Below are 16,707 nucleotides of genomic sequence, written 5' to 3'. Positions count from 1 at the left end.
AACTAGATCTACAAATACCATATCCCTAGAAACACGCACCCTGAATACAACAGGGCCCGGCGCCAAGCTCGGGCCAGAGCTATTATAAAAAGCCTTGCTCACATACCTGGCGTGACATTTGTTAATGCAGCCCAATATTCCCATGGCACACGATTTGTGGCCGTACGCGATGGAGTCCTACACCACGCCTACAGCGTCACTACCCCCACTGCCGAGACGGCTGAAGAAGTGGCCATCGCCCTGGCCACTCTAGATCCCACCTGTCACGATACACCATGGTGCGTGACTCTCGCTCAGCCGTCACTAACTTCAGCAAAGGCTGTATTTCTGCCCAAGCTCTTCGCATGGCACCACACTCTTAAAGACAGCGTGATCTCCCTAACATGGATCCCGGCCCATACGGGCCCTGTCCACCCACACCTCCCCAATCTCAACGAGGTCACCCACTCTATTGCGCGACGCCCAGTCAACCTCGCCGGAGTCACACTGGAGACGAATTGGACACCAGGGACAATCTGATCTCGTTAAGGCCTTTTACCTCAGTCGCCGAAGCTCCCCCCCCCCCCCCACCTCACCCAAAGTTCAGCCGGGCATTGGCTACCACTCTGCGTCTGCTACAAACACGTACCCTTCCCCTGCCCTCCTCCACCTTATATTCCCAGACGTTTACACTACACCCAACTGCCGGTGCTGTGACATTCACCCGGCTACGCTTCCGCATATGCTGTGGGAGTGCCCAGTACAGTACACACACATTAACACCACGACCCACTCGTCGAGGTTGTATGAGGCTTTGCGGAGCTCCGCCCTCGACGACCAAACCTGGGCGACCCAGCACGCCCGTGAGGCGGTGGCGAGGCAAGCTCTCGACGTCCCCTCAAGGCAGGCTTAGGTCCGGCCATCATAAAGTGCTGGTTCTGAAATAAAAGTTTATCCCCCCCCATTGGTGGGAAGAGAAATAGCATCAACGATGTACGGCGAGCGCTTGCCGTCTCTGTGCATTTTGCCCCCCCCCCCCTCCCCCGAGATGAATGTTCTTAAACCAGAACTCTCCTATTTGAGCAACATTGTTGGCTTAAATTCTGAGGCTGAGCTTTGGGCTTTGTATCACCTTTGTAAAATCCTCGCTTACGCAGGCTTTATTTCATTGATGCTGAGCGGACAACACTTGCAATGTGATCGTGCCCTCAGGAAACTCAATATTTCAGGATTGGAAACTCAGGATTTCTCAATATTAGTTTACTCTAATCTCCGATAGGTTTTGAATCCCCCCTCGAGATTACCCCGACTTTAACTGGTCTATTGCTAGAAAGTTCAAAGAAGTAAACTGAGCATACTGCAAGACTCAACTGTCGCGGACATTGCAATATTTTATCCCTGGTCTGCGAGACCATCGTGAAACCATTCATTCATTGGTCTGCCAATTTGTTTGCCTGTTGAAGATGGATGGATTACACGTTGGAGCATTCAGTTTAATATTTCTAAACACAAGTTACACGCCCGTTTAGGGGTCGTGTTACAGTATTTTGTTTCGGCAGTTCCGCAGTAGGAATACATGAAATTATGTCTGCATGGTGTTTATTGAGGGGGTCGAGGCACGCAGTACTTGACGAATTAGACGTTCAAATTCTCTTTTAGTTCCGTCTGGAATATTTATTTTGTAGTTGTTCGGGCAATTTTTGTCCTCCGCAAACCGCACCGATGACTTCTACACTGATAACGTTCGCGCTTCTTCGTCACATGCGAAGGAAGTGCAACAAGACAGCAGCTATCACGAGCTCGAAGGAAATGCGCACAGTGCTGGAGTCGCAGAACATGACACCAGTTTTCTTGAGGTGATCATCGGTCAAATTCTTGATCAACTCCTGGCTGTCAACGCAACGGTACTTCTGTGCGAAGAGGTTGATGCACTGGGAAAAATCGCGTGCATGCCTGCGAAGTAGTTCAACATTAGATAAGCGAGAAAAAAAGGAAACAACAACGTGAATAGTTTTCCTACACAAAACGTATAGGTAAACAAAACTAAACCGAATTCCATCCAATAATGATGATGTACATAGTAGCGAAGGTGGTCAGCAAATGAAAAAGAGCAATGACGAACAAAATCAAACTTCGTGAATCAGGTCACAGTTACATGAACATGTGTAAACGATGCATTACAAGCAACTATTCCAGCTTGGCAGGGGTGTCAACTGAATTCCTTTAATCATAGGCCTAAAATGTTTAAACATAAATATCACCGCACTGCCTTTACATCAAATCCTATAATACTGAGCAATAACTTGCTCTAAGTTATTGCCATCAACAAAGCAGAGAGAGCCATAACTCGGCATACATCTTTCTTTATGATGACTGTGTTTCCCAACTAAAAATTGAAATATTTAGATAAGCAAGAATAAATAGAGTGATGTTTCCTGTTAAGGCAGTAATACGATGATGAATCGTGATTATGTCACTTACGAACACACCGACTTCCGGATCTGGGGCGTCAAGGACTGAACTTCGAAGTGACGTGCGGTCCCGTTGCCTACAGCTTTGAAGTCATCTTCAAACACCCGTACACAGGCAGCAGATCTTCTTTGAAGATTGTGCAGGTGACATTCTATGTATGGCAGAGAAGTGAATGAAAAGTTATTATAGTAGGGTATTGCTCCACCGAATAGCATTGCGAAGCAGCATCTAGCAGTATTGCGAATTAAAAACGTAGGAAAAAACGCCGCTCTTATTTTGTTGCTTTTGTGATACAAGAAAGACATCAATTTGGGACAAAAAAAGTGCCGTTGTGGAAGATATTTTTACTTTCTCACTTCGATAATTAAACATAGGTCGAACACTTACGCGACATTTCGTCTTCGTCTGTAACATTGTCGGCGAAATCTCGACGCTGGTCAGACAGTAGCCTCTCCATACCGAAAAGGTCGTTGTTGTCACTCCAAATGTCATCGGTATACCAAGCGTTCCGCTTGCTCAGTTCTCCAAGTAAAGGGTCCGGCCGTTTTTCCGTGCCTTCGATGTGTTTTCTTAGCAGTTCTTCCTTAATGTCGTCTCTTCCAGCGCTCCACATTGAAGATCGATCTCCACTGTCGCTCTCAAGCTTTGCGTCTAGTTCGTAGTAGTCCTTATTTTCTTCCAGAGCCTTACCATCAAAGTCCCGCACAACTCTATCATCGCGAACGAGATGCTCATTCGGAAAAAGCATCATGTCTGCCTTGCTGTCGCTTTCTTCTTTATGTTTACTTATAATTTCCTCTAGGTCGTCCTTTACAAGCTTCTTCCTCATTTTTCTCTCTAGCTCGTATTGGTTTAGCTGAAGGTTAGTGTTTTGGCGCGGCGGCTTCGGGATAGCACTGCCGGCTGCCTCGTCGTTCTTATCAAGCAGTAGCCCAGGCGATTCGTCGATGTGCCTCACGTATGGGAACCCAAGTCTCGGCTCACGCCTTCTCTTTTTAATGTCAAAGAATCGCTTCTGTCCTTTAGCGCCTTGCTGCACGAAGCCCTCTTCGTGACCTTCTTGACCGTCATTGAAGTCTCTTTCCCTTTCCACGTCTTTCATGCGACTTCCCGGAGAGTTTACTGACCTGCGATGTGACAACTCGTCTTTCCTTGGTCGTGCTTCTGGTAATGCGGCGCGCTCTTTTGTCTCTCCAAGAAAGTCGGGCACAACCTTCTCTTTAGGCGACCGCAGGCCTGGCTCTGGAAGAAAACTATTGGGGCCAACGTAGTTCGAGTCGTTAGAATGACGCTGCGATGGGCTCGGGAAGGGCCGAAGTTCATCCGGATACGAGTCCATTTCATGCGGCCCTATTTCCTTGTAGCTAGGTTTCTTAAAAGGAGGCTTGCGTTGAAATGACCGCACGTTTCCGGAAGTCTCTCCTGGTGCTTGAAAATTTGGGTTGTTTGGCGACGGAATTCGATCATGGGCGCTAAGTCGCTTCATGGCATTCAGACGGGGAGGCATTTCTTCCTTCGTCGAAGCAGGAGGACCGTCACTGATTTTTAGTGAAGCTTTATTATAATCTTTCACTCCTCTGTCATAGTCTTCTTGCATAATCCCAACAGCAGATCGAGGGTCAGTAGGCAGGCCCGCTCTTGCACGAAACATATTTGAAGCTAATCGCCGAGGATAGTAAGGTAACGGTGCTCCTTGTCGATGATTCTGAGACATTTGGTCTTTCTCTTCGGTCAAAGCGTCCGCACCATCGTGCCTGGGTAATTTTGCGCCAGACACGCTGTCAGATAAAGAAAACGTTCCATCTGGGGCATAATTCACGTCTCCCATACCAAGTGCCACCTGCAAGTTCCTGGGAGCGTCTGGATAAGCTTTGTTATCGCGACGTCTCACTGAAATAGCTCTGCGAGGACCCATTTGCTTTACGTCTTGACTAAGAGATTCGTCGTTAGGCAGTACGGGAGCATCATCTTCTGGGAATGACACCACGTCTCTTGACACAAGTTCTTCTTCACCGTCCATATGTGGTAAGTGGGCCAGTGCCGGTTTCTCGTATTCACTAAGATCGTAGTCGGTGCTTTTGTATGCATGTCCACGGCGCTGCAAGCCGATCACCCGCCTGTCGAGCTGCACAGCCTTGTGTCGCCTTTCATCTTGCTGTTCTTTCCCAGTCCTTTCATTAGGTCCGTAATGTCTGATGTACGGATAGCGCTCAATATGACGCATCCCGTGGTCAGCTCTGAAGCGCCTTGTGTCTGTTCCTCCGTTGTAGTCGTAGTACGCTAAACTTCTGTTAAATGAACCTTTGACGTTACTGAAACCACCCCTGGATACTTCATCGCCAGAGACGGCGTACCTGTGGGCGGGATCTTTCCCTGCTCTCTGCATGTCGGATTTAGGACTGAGGTTGTCCCTGCCCTTGTACCGACTGTAGTGCCTTTCCCTCTGTTTCTGCAGTAGCTCCGTCATTCCTCTTGTATCCTCGTACATTTCCAGTTCTTCTTCCCGACTCAATGGAGGCAACCCTCTCCAACCTTCTGCATCGCGCTCTCCTTGCCTTGCTGCGCGCGGTACATTCCGCATTGATTTATAAATTGGCAATTTGACTGGAGAGTTCCTGAAATTTTCGGGAAGTGGTTGACTGATAAACTTGCTATCAGAGTCCTGAGCTTCGTCTTTATTTCTGGCATAGTTATCACGGTTGTAGTCTGGTGGGTTACCCAATTGGTCTATGAAGTACGCTCCGGGTCGCCCAAAATCTCGATTAGCTCCTTTACTATTGAGATCCTGGACAAGCTCTGGGGACCCCGATTCATATCTGTGTTGCGACCTGAGTTTCCGTGCCCGCTCGACACCTGCCCAGAACTCTTGGTTTTTTCTCGGTGCGGTATTTCCGTCTTGTTTCTGCCTAGTCATTGATGAATTGTGGGCAATTCCTTCGGGTGATAATTGTGCGCTTCTTTGCGGTGCATCCTGTTTTCTTGTTTTCGAAGTTGCTTCGCGATCGGCGTAATCATAGGCAGGCTTGACATCAAGGCTGTCTGGTACTTTGTCTTCTTCTTCAACGTACTCATCGTAATCTGGACCGTAGTAATCCTCCATAACTTGGCTTAACATTTGTTGTTTAATGGCAGCAGAGACATTCCCACCGCGCTTTAGTTCTTGCTTCAGCATGTTCACGTTACCAAGTATATCACGACTGCCATTTTCGTTGCTTACCTTCCCTCTTCGCCATCTTTGTAAGCGTACCGGTGGCCCTCTTCGGCTTCTCAGACAAGCCTCGTAATATTGCTTGTGCAGTATCCTGCCGAAGCTTCTCACGTGTCCTTTCATTACGGGGTCATCTTTGCATCCGAGCTCGCTCGCAGAGTCCGGAACACACGTTTCATATTTCTTCAATAGCGGACAGAGTACTTCGGCCTTCTGGTGGACCAGCTCCATTTCTTCAAGTATTCTGCTGAAGCTCAAACCACAGTGGAATATGCGCTTCAGTGCTGGAAGCCGTCGACACGCCGGCGAATTAGGAGACATCATCGGAGCGGACATGTTCGACCACACGATCTTCTCGCACCTCTTCGCGTAGTCAGTGGTGAACGGCTGCAGCAAGGGCGCGACGTGAGCGTGCAGTTCAGACATTGCGCACTGCGTGCGGCTTTTCACTTCGGAGATGCAGGTATTCATCTCCTCCAGCCGCCGGCACACCTCTGGAGACATCTCCAGCGGCGAGAACTTCACTTCCCGTACGGCTGTCTGAAAACTAAGGCCACATAGGAACACCTTGCGCACTGCAGTGCCCGTCAGGCACTCGACTTGCGCTCCCCGGGGAGGCGTCACGTCAAAATCTGAGCACTCTTTTGCGTGCTCTTTTTTCCACGTGTCCAACAGTGCACTCATGATGCTGGTCGCTTCGTCGGCCAAAAGGCACCCCGACTGCTCTTTGGCGTTGATGAAGCATTTCTCGAAGTTTTGGGAAATCCTGGATTAAAAAAAGGAGCAATAAACAGTTACAGGTATGATGCTTAAAGAACAATTCCAATGATTCGTTATTATAACCTGTCCACAGTGCGCACGCTAAACGCATGTGAAACGCAGCACTAGACTTTCATCCTTTTACTAAAGCATAGTAGACGCTACATCAACGCTCCAACTGCTTGCGTAATTTCTTTCTTTGGTTGTTCTTTGTATTTGAAACTGCGGCTTGCCTGCATCGTTCCTTGTCACCTTTCTTCAGTCCTTCAAGGCGTGCTTGGACCTCCATTCCACAGGAGAAGTAGTTATTAAACAGTGTCGTGCGTTTGCACGTCTCTTTGTAGACAGAAGTTTCAACGTCTAAAAGAGAAAACGGTCAATGAAAAGCAGTTCATATTGTACTGAACGCTCCCTCTGCAAGCCGATTAGCTTACTTCTAACGCCGTTGCAGCTGGTGTTCACGTTTGTCATGACTTTGTGGAGATAAGTAAGGTGGTAGCTTAGGGAGAGGTTTCTCATGTTGCAGTGTGTTACACGTTCGGCAGCTGCGACGCATTCCTTGTAGGAAAGCACTTGACTGAAAAAAAGAAAAACAGTGCACATGACGACTTCGCATTGTTACATGCTGGATTTTGGGCTTATCGTTAACCATATTGAAGCGAGAGGCGTTGTCACTCAAAGGCAACTAGGTTATTAGCGGTAGCTAAGTGACTAGTAAATTGGTAGCACCTCAACGCCGCAGGAAAAGCGGTTGTCATTAGTTTGCACTACTCCCCATGCCCAAAACTTCAACGAAGGATAATCAGTCCCTCGTTAAAAGCGGATCGTACAAAGACCAAGAGCGGCGGTGAATAATACTCTCTTTAGACTGCATGGAACACCAAAAGCAGCCGTCCTTTTATTTAAGAAGAAGGCTCATGATTTTCTTATGATGAATTGCATACAAACGCTAGCATATGCCGCCTACATATCGCATTAGATTTGTTATGTGTATTTGTGTTCAACTATTTAAACGCTGTATGAAAAAATCCCCGACAATTACGATACTCCCTAACGCGAAATTTTTGTCCAGCTGCATATGTGTTTTCATTTCATGATATATTGGCTGGCGCGGACAATCTGCCTCGTGCGGTATGTTGCAAACGGAGCTGTGTGGCACGACTGGCTCGCTAATTGGGAGGACGTGAGAGCCGGCGCGTAGGTGACACGTGGCGGTTAAGAGCAGCTGCCACAGACAGTCCTACGCTCATGCAGTGCTTTGTTTCCATACAGACGACGCGCACTGCTCTGGCACCATCTCGTAGCCATCGTCACTGCAAAGTGCGTCTTACGCGGCAATATGCACTCCTTCTCATGCTTTCGCCACACCTTCCTCCTCCGCTTTCCTTCGCGCGCTCTCTTCGCTATCGCCGTCTTTCATCTTCCGCTGCACTCCGCGTTCCCTTTCATCCTTTGCTGTGTTCGTTTGCTCGGTTACGAGGGACAACGCCGACGCTCGCCGCAGGAACGGGCGCCTAAGAGTTGCACTCTAAAACTTTGGCATAGCATATTATCATTAGCGGAGGCGTAAGTGGAATGCGTGACAAGCGTTATTGTGTGACCATACGTTCAAACCAATTTAGCAAGAAGACAATTATGCATTGGTCTTATTGATAGATCCGTCATGTATAAACAGTACTTGTGTACGCTTTCAAGCCACTGTTACTGAAAGTTCATGTTTGAAACCACTCGTTTTTCAAACGCTTCATCAATTTTCTTTCTGCGAGACATTGAACTACCTTATGTTTCAGCCGCTTTTAAATCTCTCCTAGCTCTAATATTTACTATTCAAGCAAACTGGTTTGGCACGCAAGTTTCCCAGTGGGAAAATGTGAAGCATTTTTGTACACTGCTAAAGTTTTTTTCCACTGTTATGCACAGCATCTTGAATCGGCTTGTGAATTATTCGAACCAAACATACGTGCAGATATCATGATCGACGCGGTCCCCCGTTGTCTCGTATCTGTTTACTCCGCAGTGCAGAAATTTCCTCAGAAACGGCAGCAACTGGCAGTCGAGGTCAGGTATTTCTGCGAACAAACACAGGTCAGCTTTTATGGTTTGTCGCATTTCGAATCGGGCAATGAGTTGCCAAAAACAGATTATCCCTCACGTGTTTGTTGGCTGCACTTTCCAGCGACTTTGCGAGTCACAATATTCGCCAGGTATTTGAGATGAGAGTGTACTTCCGTCCCAATGCCGCATTCCGAATAAAGGTGAATGTTGTCTATGCAGTTCCTAAACTTCGCGCTTCGCCTGTAAAAAAAAAAAGAGAGTTGCTTCAAACACCTAATAAAATTCAGCGTGTCTTCTTTTTCCTTCGGAGCTATCGCCTTGTAAATTACGGTTGATAAAAGGCAAACACCCGACCGCTTGCGTCATTGATTTTACTGCTAACAGCAGTTACGAGCTAGCAGATGGCCTTTAATGTATCTTTCCACCCTTATTTGTAACGATTCTCAGACAATATAAGCTGAGTAGTAATGCTGAGAAAGACCAACGCCTATGTTTCCTCAAGCCGTGCTCTTTAACCACTTCTCCACGGCTGCATTCTGCGACAATCAACAATTAAAAGCTAGAATTTGGGCCGAACGTGTCAGTCGCCGAATGACCACATTTATCGAGCTGCACAGAATGATGCGCAATTGACAGAAAATAGATTCGGCATGGTGGGTGTGAGGAGCGGTTCTTACAGGATGTGTTAGGATCAGAGATCAGTACCAAAAAAAGAACGACTTGCGCTGGATTCGCTATCACTGCAGTATGTCGCCACAAAAAATAATATAAAAAAATTGAACGATTACGATGCTCCCTATAACGCGAAATTTGAGTGCAATTGTATATATGTTTTCATTTCGCGATGTATTGGTTGGCGCAGACAATCTGTCTCGTGCGGCACGTTGCCAACGGATCGATATGTGGCGTGACTGCCTCGCTAATCGGGAGATCCCGACCGGCGGCGCGTGGGTGACGCGTGGGTGCGGTTCACAGCAGCCACCGCAGACATAGCTCCGCTCATGCAGCGCTTTTGTTTCCATACAGATGACGCGACTACACTGGCTCCATCTTGTAGCCATCATCGCCGCAAGGCGCGTCTTGCGCGGCACTACGCTTTTCTTTTCACGCTTACGCCGTGCCCTTCTCTTTCGCTTTCCTCCTCGGGTTATCATCGCTATCGCAGTCTTTCATATCCCGCTGGACTCCGTATTCGCTTTCACCCTTCGCTTTGTTCGTTCACTCGGTTAAGAGGAACAATGCCGACGCTCGCCGCAGGAACGGCCGCCGAAGAGATGCGCTCTAAAAGAGAAGAAGCTCGCCAGTGCATGGAGAGCCGCAGCCTGTGGGGGGCGTTCTCATTACTGACTGAGGTCAAAAGGGCAGAAACCGGAAAAGCAGCATCCCAGAGCTGGATGCTTTACTTCAAGAACGACGAGCGAAATATAGTGCAGTTGCTCAAAATGCAGCGGACATAGAAAATATCAGTAAGGAAACGGCCTGATAACTACTCTTCACTCTAATTGAGTATATGGATACAAAGGGCCACTGGAGTCTGCCAGTTTTCTATATATGGAACCCTAGGAAGGAACATGGTATTGTTTTTATTTGACATTTTCGGTATGGAAGAAACGTGAGCGAGAGCACTGGTCAACTACTCTTACAAAGGCAAACGGGTGCCCTGCAGGAGCGCAAGCAGCTTGTACTGCAAATATAAATTAGAGCAATGGCTGGTCCCTGATTCAGCCTTGACACGCTAAATGTCTGAATCCCATACTTCATTATTTACTCTAAGCATATCATCAGGAGATACATACGTATAAGGAAACTTAGGCAGCTGACAATGTTTTAAGACGGTCTCTATAGCCTAAGGACAGATAATTAAACGCGTGTTGTTTGCGGCTAGCGCGCTTCTTGAAGAAGAAGCCTTATGGAGCAAAGTGGCTGGGCCCGCTCGACCAGTTCCACAATCTGTGCCGCCGATCCAAGTGAAAGAAATAGCTACGTACCTGCACTCAATGGATGGTAGGCGGCTGTATTTATCCGGCGCCCCACCAGCAGCAGGCGCATCGAAGATGACACCGAAGTGCACACCACGAGTTGTCGCACTCACGTCCTGGCTATGGTTTTGCGACGCGACAGTTTGAGGCTCACCGATGTAGAAAGAACTTGTGCACTCGAGGAACCGCACAACCGCCACTCGGATGTCACACACTGTGCTCATGTCCGTCAACACTGCATAAAAATGTAAAAGAAACTGCACCTCAGTTCCACTAGCAGTTTAAAGTGCAGATATAGAGCATATCACACGGTGGAAATACGTCCTTGGTTCTTCATAGCAGTGACCTGCGAGCACGACTGAATGTTGGCAGAAGCGGCCTCATGCTACCTTTAGCGTTCGTGCGTTGTTTAAATGTTGCCCCCCCCCCCGTTTTTTTTTTTGGATGTTTCGCCTCATAAATTTGACGTGTGGCAGCGCGAGCTTTTTACCGTGTTTTCAGTCGCATTGTCAACTTTCGGGGCACCCTATTGGGATAGCGAATGATATGAAAATGAGAACGTCAGGCAATGACAAGCAGCTTTTGTGATCACAACGTGTGAACCCGGGCAAGTCGGATGGCTCACAGTTTACGATGCCTCCTCGGTATCACAAAATGTCACTTTCTGCTTCTTTTTATAGGTTTCATCAAATTTCACTCTGAAGTATATGTTTCATGATCAGAAATAATTGGCAATAATTACATTTTTAGATGGATTCCCTTCCCGTGATTCTAGCTGTAGAATCACAGCGCGTTTCTTTCTTTGGATCTTGCATCGGAGCAGAACACGTGTTGACTAGCCTGTGCACGTGTTCAGTTGCTGCGCTCTCGAAGCAAGGTGCACACTGTGAAATGGGTAACAGAAAGGACAGGTACAAGCATACGACGTGGTCATGTAGCTGTCGCTGCCGGCGCGGGAATAGAGCATGTAGGTCTCACGCTAGAGTCGCTAGAGCAGAGTGCGTCACGCTCTAGCTTGGCTGGCCGGCAGCATGCTGGTCTACAGTTCTGGTGCACTGCAGAGATTGCGCTGAATTTGCGCCTTCGCCAAATGGAAAAGCGCTATAGCTGGCCGCGCACTTGCGCGCATGCGCTGCGGCAACAGCTCATCGCTGCGCTACTGCGGACCGCGTTCAAAGCGCCGAACTGCACAGCGGGCAAAGTTTCGGCGATCCTGGTGTCACCGGCGTGAGGTACCCGACTTCGCCGACCGCTACCTTGCACGTTAGATACGCCGGACTATACCCGCACCTTTAGCCTCTCTTTAGCTCACGTTTCATGCGCTCAGGCACTGCAGAGAACTGCGTTTATTTCGTATGTTTGATTAGCGCGTCGCCTACGACACAGGCGACACGCAGTCAGTTTGGCTGCAAAAGAGAAAAAAAAGGAAGAAAAAAGGCCAGGTGGAACCTTGCTATCAGCTCAATCGTATTTGTAGCTGAGCGAGAGCAGCGTTTTGGCATTCCGCTGCTCGCATGACCATTCGCACTTGTGCTCCCGCTGAGCGGCTCATAGCCGAATCTAAATATGCATCGGCCAGAGCGCCGTGGACTAAACATCAAGCTAAAGCTCTCTGCAGCAGTCAGCGACGTCGGTCTAGTTGGTGTTTCGTAACTTCTGAAGTGTGATACAGCGCAGTAAGACGAAGACTGACAGCGAGAAGATATCACAAACGCTGACTTTCGTTAGTCAGCTCTTGTGTTGTCTTCTCGCGGTCAGCCTTCATCTTGCCGCTCTGTATTACACTTACAGAAGCCATACAACTTTCCATTTATTCGGTGACTTACTCGAACTGGTTTCCCCGCTTGAACTGCAGGTTTCTTTGTACATCTCGTTGACGAGGGACGAGATATGCTGAAGATGAAAGTTGAACTCCGAGCTTCTCACGCAGCGCGTCAAGCGCATTGAGTCTTGAAAGCACTTGTCGAATCCCTGTGCTTTCCTGCAGTAGAATCCCAAACATAATTTCTTCAATTTATTTTTGCAAAAGCACATTTTACCGGTAATATACCGGCGCCCGTTTACTCCCTTAATATCAGGGACTGCGAGACATTATTAAAAAAAAATTCAATCTCAAGGGAATTGTGGTTGTGTCACGTGGCTACCAAGGAGTTTTCACCAAAAACCGCCAGGAGCCCAATAGGCTGTTCAGTTTTGTGTACGCGCACAAAAATGTTACCTACAATTATGCCTTGTAATGTTGTTTCAATGGAAACCGCTATACTCAGTTTATGCGCAATATTCCCAGCTTGCTTAAAAACAAAGTGCACTTTCTCATCGTATAGCGATGCTAGCAGCTACTGTGGCAACCATGTGATTATCCGTGTTCTTGTGTGCTGCGTTGCACGGCTACTGGTTTTCGCGGTGAGAGAATTAAAACTTGGGTGACTTGGTACTAGTTCATATTGCGGGGTGCGCGTGACACACACGAACGAGGAAGTAAGGCGCGGATCGTGGCGTCCGAGTTATCGTGTGCCATGAACACAATACTTTGCGCCCGGCGATCTTCGTAAGCCTTCCCTTATATGGACCCTACACATCTTGGGGACAGGTAACTTCGTACACAGTGGTGAAGCGCGACGTGCCAAGACGACGACAGGGCAAACGCGCAGTCAACCTCGCAGTGAACAAGTAAAAGATGGCGCCTGTGTGTGGAATCGAGGAAATCTTTGGCTCGACAGTATAGGACAGCAGCAAGTATAATAACCATTGCTCGAACTTTTTTAGTGCGCAACCAAAATTATTGTAATCAAGAGCAAGGGTAAGCTTAATGCAGACAAAAATTATTTTTTCGTTTTATCTGGAGTATCGTGGAATCGATATTACTCCCTTGAACCGTCAAAGGGGATCGTCGAACTCCCTTCGCTAAAGGTCCATTAAATTACCTTAGCGAAAGGTAATTGATGCAGGAGTTAAAAGGAGTTGACGGGTGCTTGCGTGACAAAGGTATTAGGCGTACTCTTAGCTGACAGCAGTTATAGATACTTAGGAGAATAATGTCAGAAGGCTTCGCAGATGCAATTAATGGCAGAGTAGAGGTACGCACATTCCTAAGTGTAAGGTCATCCTAAAGTGAAGGTGGTTGAACACCTGAGACACTCTGATTCTAAAAAAAATAAGGCGACGAAAATATTTTTTCAACCGCGGTTACTGTATTTCGATCGTAGCAGAATGTATAAAGTGTGCACTTGGATTTATTTTCGCCGTTAGATAGCCACAGCTGCTCAAAATCAAGAGTTCATCCATTATGGCGTATTTTGCTGTAACCCGTGGAGCCGTCCTGCCAAACGCAGTGCTAACATACAGGAAGAACAGCGCTGCCTGAGGTGACGGTTATACCTGCTAGCTACTGCATGCTAATGAAATCGGCTTGTAATGACAGGCAGCTTTTGCGAACGAAAGATGTTGTGAATTTAGGAAAGTTGGACCGCTGATAATTTACGACGCCCCTTCAGCATGCTTTAGTGCAGTGTTCACGGCACACCTTTGGTCGCAACAGCTTAAATGCTTAATTAGAATTAATGTGGCATGGGGGTGGAATGACAATGCCTGCGCTAAACATTTCCACCTTCCTTGCCCTGTGCTAACTGCTCGGTTAGGCTTCTCGTCATAAGATGAAAGTAGCTTTATAAATCGGGTGCCTAATAAAGCAGCTGTTGCCTTGACGAAGTTGCCCCTTGTCGAATTGCTGACTACAATATCATAGCTACAGGACCGCAGGCAGAAAACACAGGCACTGGAGGTTTGGGGAAATGGGGAGGGAGGGCAGGGGGGCATACAGGCAATGACTGCAGGCTCAGGCGTCCCTTTTTCGCCCAGTGCTGAACACGTGAAGTCTCTATTTTCCTCTGACCCCCTTTTTCATGCATGGTTCTGGGATAATATAGCCGAATGTCAGCTTGGATGGTAATTTGAAACGGTCCGTTAATTATAATGGGCCTTGATTTACTGTAGTACAGCTGGTTAAAGTTTGCTCTTAACGTAAAGCAGCAAAAATAACACGAACCTGATGATGGCACTTTCTCTCGAAACAGTATTCTTTGTTTTTCTGAACTCGGTGCCTTTTCTTGTTATGCAGGCATAAGGAGTACCTTCAGTTCGTAAACTCTACTCACTGGCACGTCGCGTTATGGTTCGGGTTTTCCAGGAGGCTCTTCTCGCGAACTGCATGGCCGACCACGGCTCCGCAAGCACTGAAGCGTTTGAGGGCGTGGTAGCGCTGGCACTTGGTCTTGGGGACACCCTTCGTCTTGGAAGAGGCTGCAAACATTTGCTCTCTGTTAAACTGACCCGCGCGCAGCTGCTGTTATCACATAGTCCTTACGCAGGCCGTCGGTTGGTGCCAGCAGGAGAGCGGCGAAGACGAAGAGGCAATGCAAGGGCGCCATGGTCTTCCTCCCCTCACAGCCTCGGACCAAAGGAAGCAGAAGCAGCCCTGCAGGAATTCAGCGCAGCGCTTGATGGCTGGGTTGCTCCGCTTTCCCCCGTCACTTGCGTTAGCGATTTCACTCACGTCTTGCAGATCCTCGCTCCGGACCCGGGAAAGAACTACCGCATATCTCAATTTAGTCCATTTCTTGTCATCTCGGGCGGACGCTACACACCTGAAATACGCGTAACGTGCATGTCTCGGCCTGCAGCTAGGTATAAAGGGAAGCGGCAGCGCTGGCGAAAAACACCAAGTACTTTATCTTCTTCGCGGTATATTCCTGGGGAAAAGAACGAGAACATCGTACTACTCACCATTGTGCAGAAGAAAAATTTAGAGGTTACCTAGCATCGTACACGTCTGGAATGCTACCAACGGTCATTGGCGTCGGCGCGAGACTCTGCACGGACTCGCCGTTTTGTCTTTTTCTCTCATTGTCTCGCGGGGCGAAACAAAAAAAGAAGAGGAAGCACAGGCAAAATATGAGAGTGGTTTCAATACTTACGTGTGACGAATGGAAATATTACCGCAGCAAAGTTAATTTCAGGGTGTATTGTGTGGTGACAAAAATTAAAATTTCACGTCACAGGGAAAACAGCCCCTGTTCGTGGTCATATGCTTTCAGAGGCAAATGACTATCGAATATGTTAGTGGCGTAAACGATTGTTATTACATCAGTTGGTGTTATTCTCGCAATTGTTCTTTTGCACGCAGAACAACACCCAAGGACATTTCTTTCGCTTCATGCGATTCTTGAGCAATTACCTATAGTGGGTATGCGCCACTCCATACAGCGAAACGAGGTCTAGATCAAAAAAAACATCGCTCTATGCTTCGTCTTTCTACTTATAACTTTACCAGTTCCATGTCCTGTTTTGTCACATTTATGTTGTTCTGGCAAATATCGACTATACGACATAATCATTGGTTTATCATATATTCTTCCATTCCTATCGGCTTTGTCGGATGGCCCGCTACATATATAGGTTGCTACATCCAACTGGCAACACTGTGAATCGCTTAGAAGTAAGAAAGGGGTACACATTGACATGGGCCTAATGTGAGAGCAAGGATTACTTACCTCTAGGCATATCTTAACGGCCTCAAAATGTACAAAATCTCAGGCAAGAACTCGCGCTAAACTGTCGTTACTATAATTACTAGTCGAGGTCAAAGTCGGTAATGAGGCCGAAGTTCCCAATTACAGCCCGCGCCACTCGAGCCCATGGCAGTGGATGTGGAACACCCTTTTGACAGACGGTGTCACATAGAACGCGAACTTTACGAGCCGACACTTGACCGTTGACCGCTGTCACAAAGCAGGCTCCACTGTGCACAAAGCAAAAGCGGGATGGCTAGTGTGTTGAAAGTTGTAATTTCATGTGTGAAACTTTAAGCACTATTCAACACATTACATAGAAATACATTTTAATATAATATATATCCCTTTATATATCCCTATGTATCACATATAATCATTTTTTTAACTCCACCATTCAACTAGAATAACTGCTACAGCTGACTCTAGTTAAAAGTAAACTGTAACAACATTTTGGACCCCGTAAGAAGGCCTATAGTTTAAGAAGGTGTAGATAAAGAACCTTCGTGCAAAATTTGACGTTTGTAATACGAGTGGAAGCGTCACGAAAAGCACGCGAAAATAGCCTTTTCGGATACCGAAACTGACAAAAGTGCTGCCTTTACCACTCGCCGGATGTGACGCATGACCTAGAGCACGCGGCTCCTCGGCATGACCGCCGATATAAGAATGCGTCCGCAGCTGCCCG

The 16,707-nt window shown here is 47.5% G+C and overlaps 1 protein-coding gene across 1 annotated transcript; it reads right to left on the bottom strand.

The window, feature by feature from the left end:
* Positions 1–1,606: 1,606 nt before the first annotated feature.
* LOC139054132 (uncharacterized) lies at positions 1,607–15,364 on the bottom strand. Its single transcript, XM_070530732.1, has 13 exons — positions 15,235–15,364; positions 15,005–15,095; positions 14,816–14,926; positions 14,607–14,751; positions 12,279–12,433; positions 10,462–10,687; positions 8,571–8,713; positions 8,379–8,487; positions 6,853–6,995; positions 6,652–6,778; positions 2,839–6,425; positions 2,461–2,602; positions 1,607–1,932 (listed from the first exon to the last, which is right to left on the bottom strand). Exons 3-13 carry the CDS (start codon positions 14,877–14,879, stop codon positions 1,737–1,739), a joined length of 5,037 nt encoding a protein of 1,678 aa, XP_070386833.1. The 5' UTR covers positions 14,880–14,926; positions 15,005–15,095; positions 15,235–15,364; the 3' UTR covers positions 1,607–1,736.
* Positions 15,365–16,707: the final 1,343 nt, after the last annotated feature.

Source organism: Dermacentor albipictus, chromosome 1 (genome assembly GCF_038994185.2).
Source record: "Dermacentor albipictus isolate Rhodes 1998 colony chromosome 1, USDA_Dalb.pri_finalv2, whole genome shotgun sequence".
Taxonomy (NCBI): domain Eukaryota; kingdom Metazoa; phylum Arthropoda; class Arachnida; order Ixodida; family Ixodidae; genus Dermacentor; species Dermacentor albipictus.
Note: the sequence above shows the minus strand (reverse complement) of the source record. Positions and strands in the feature narration are given on the sequence as shown.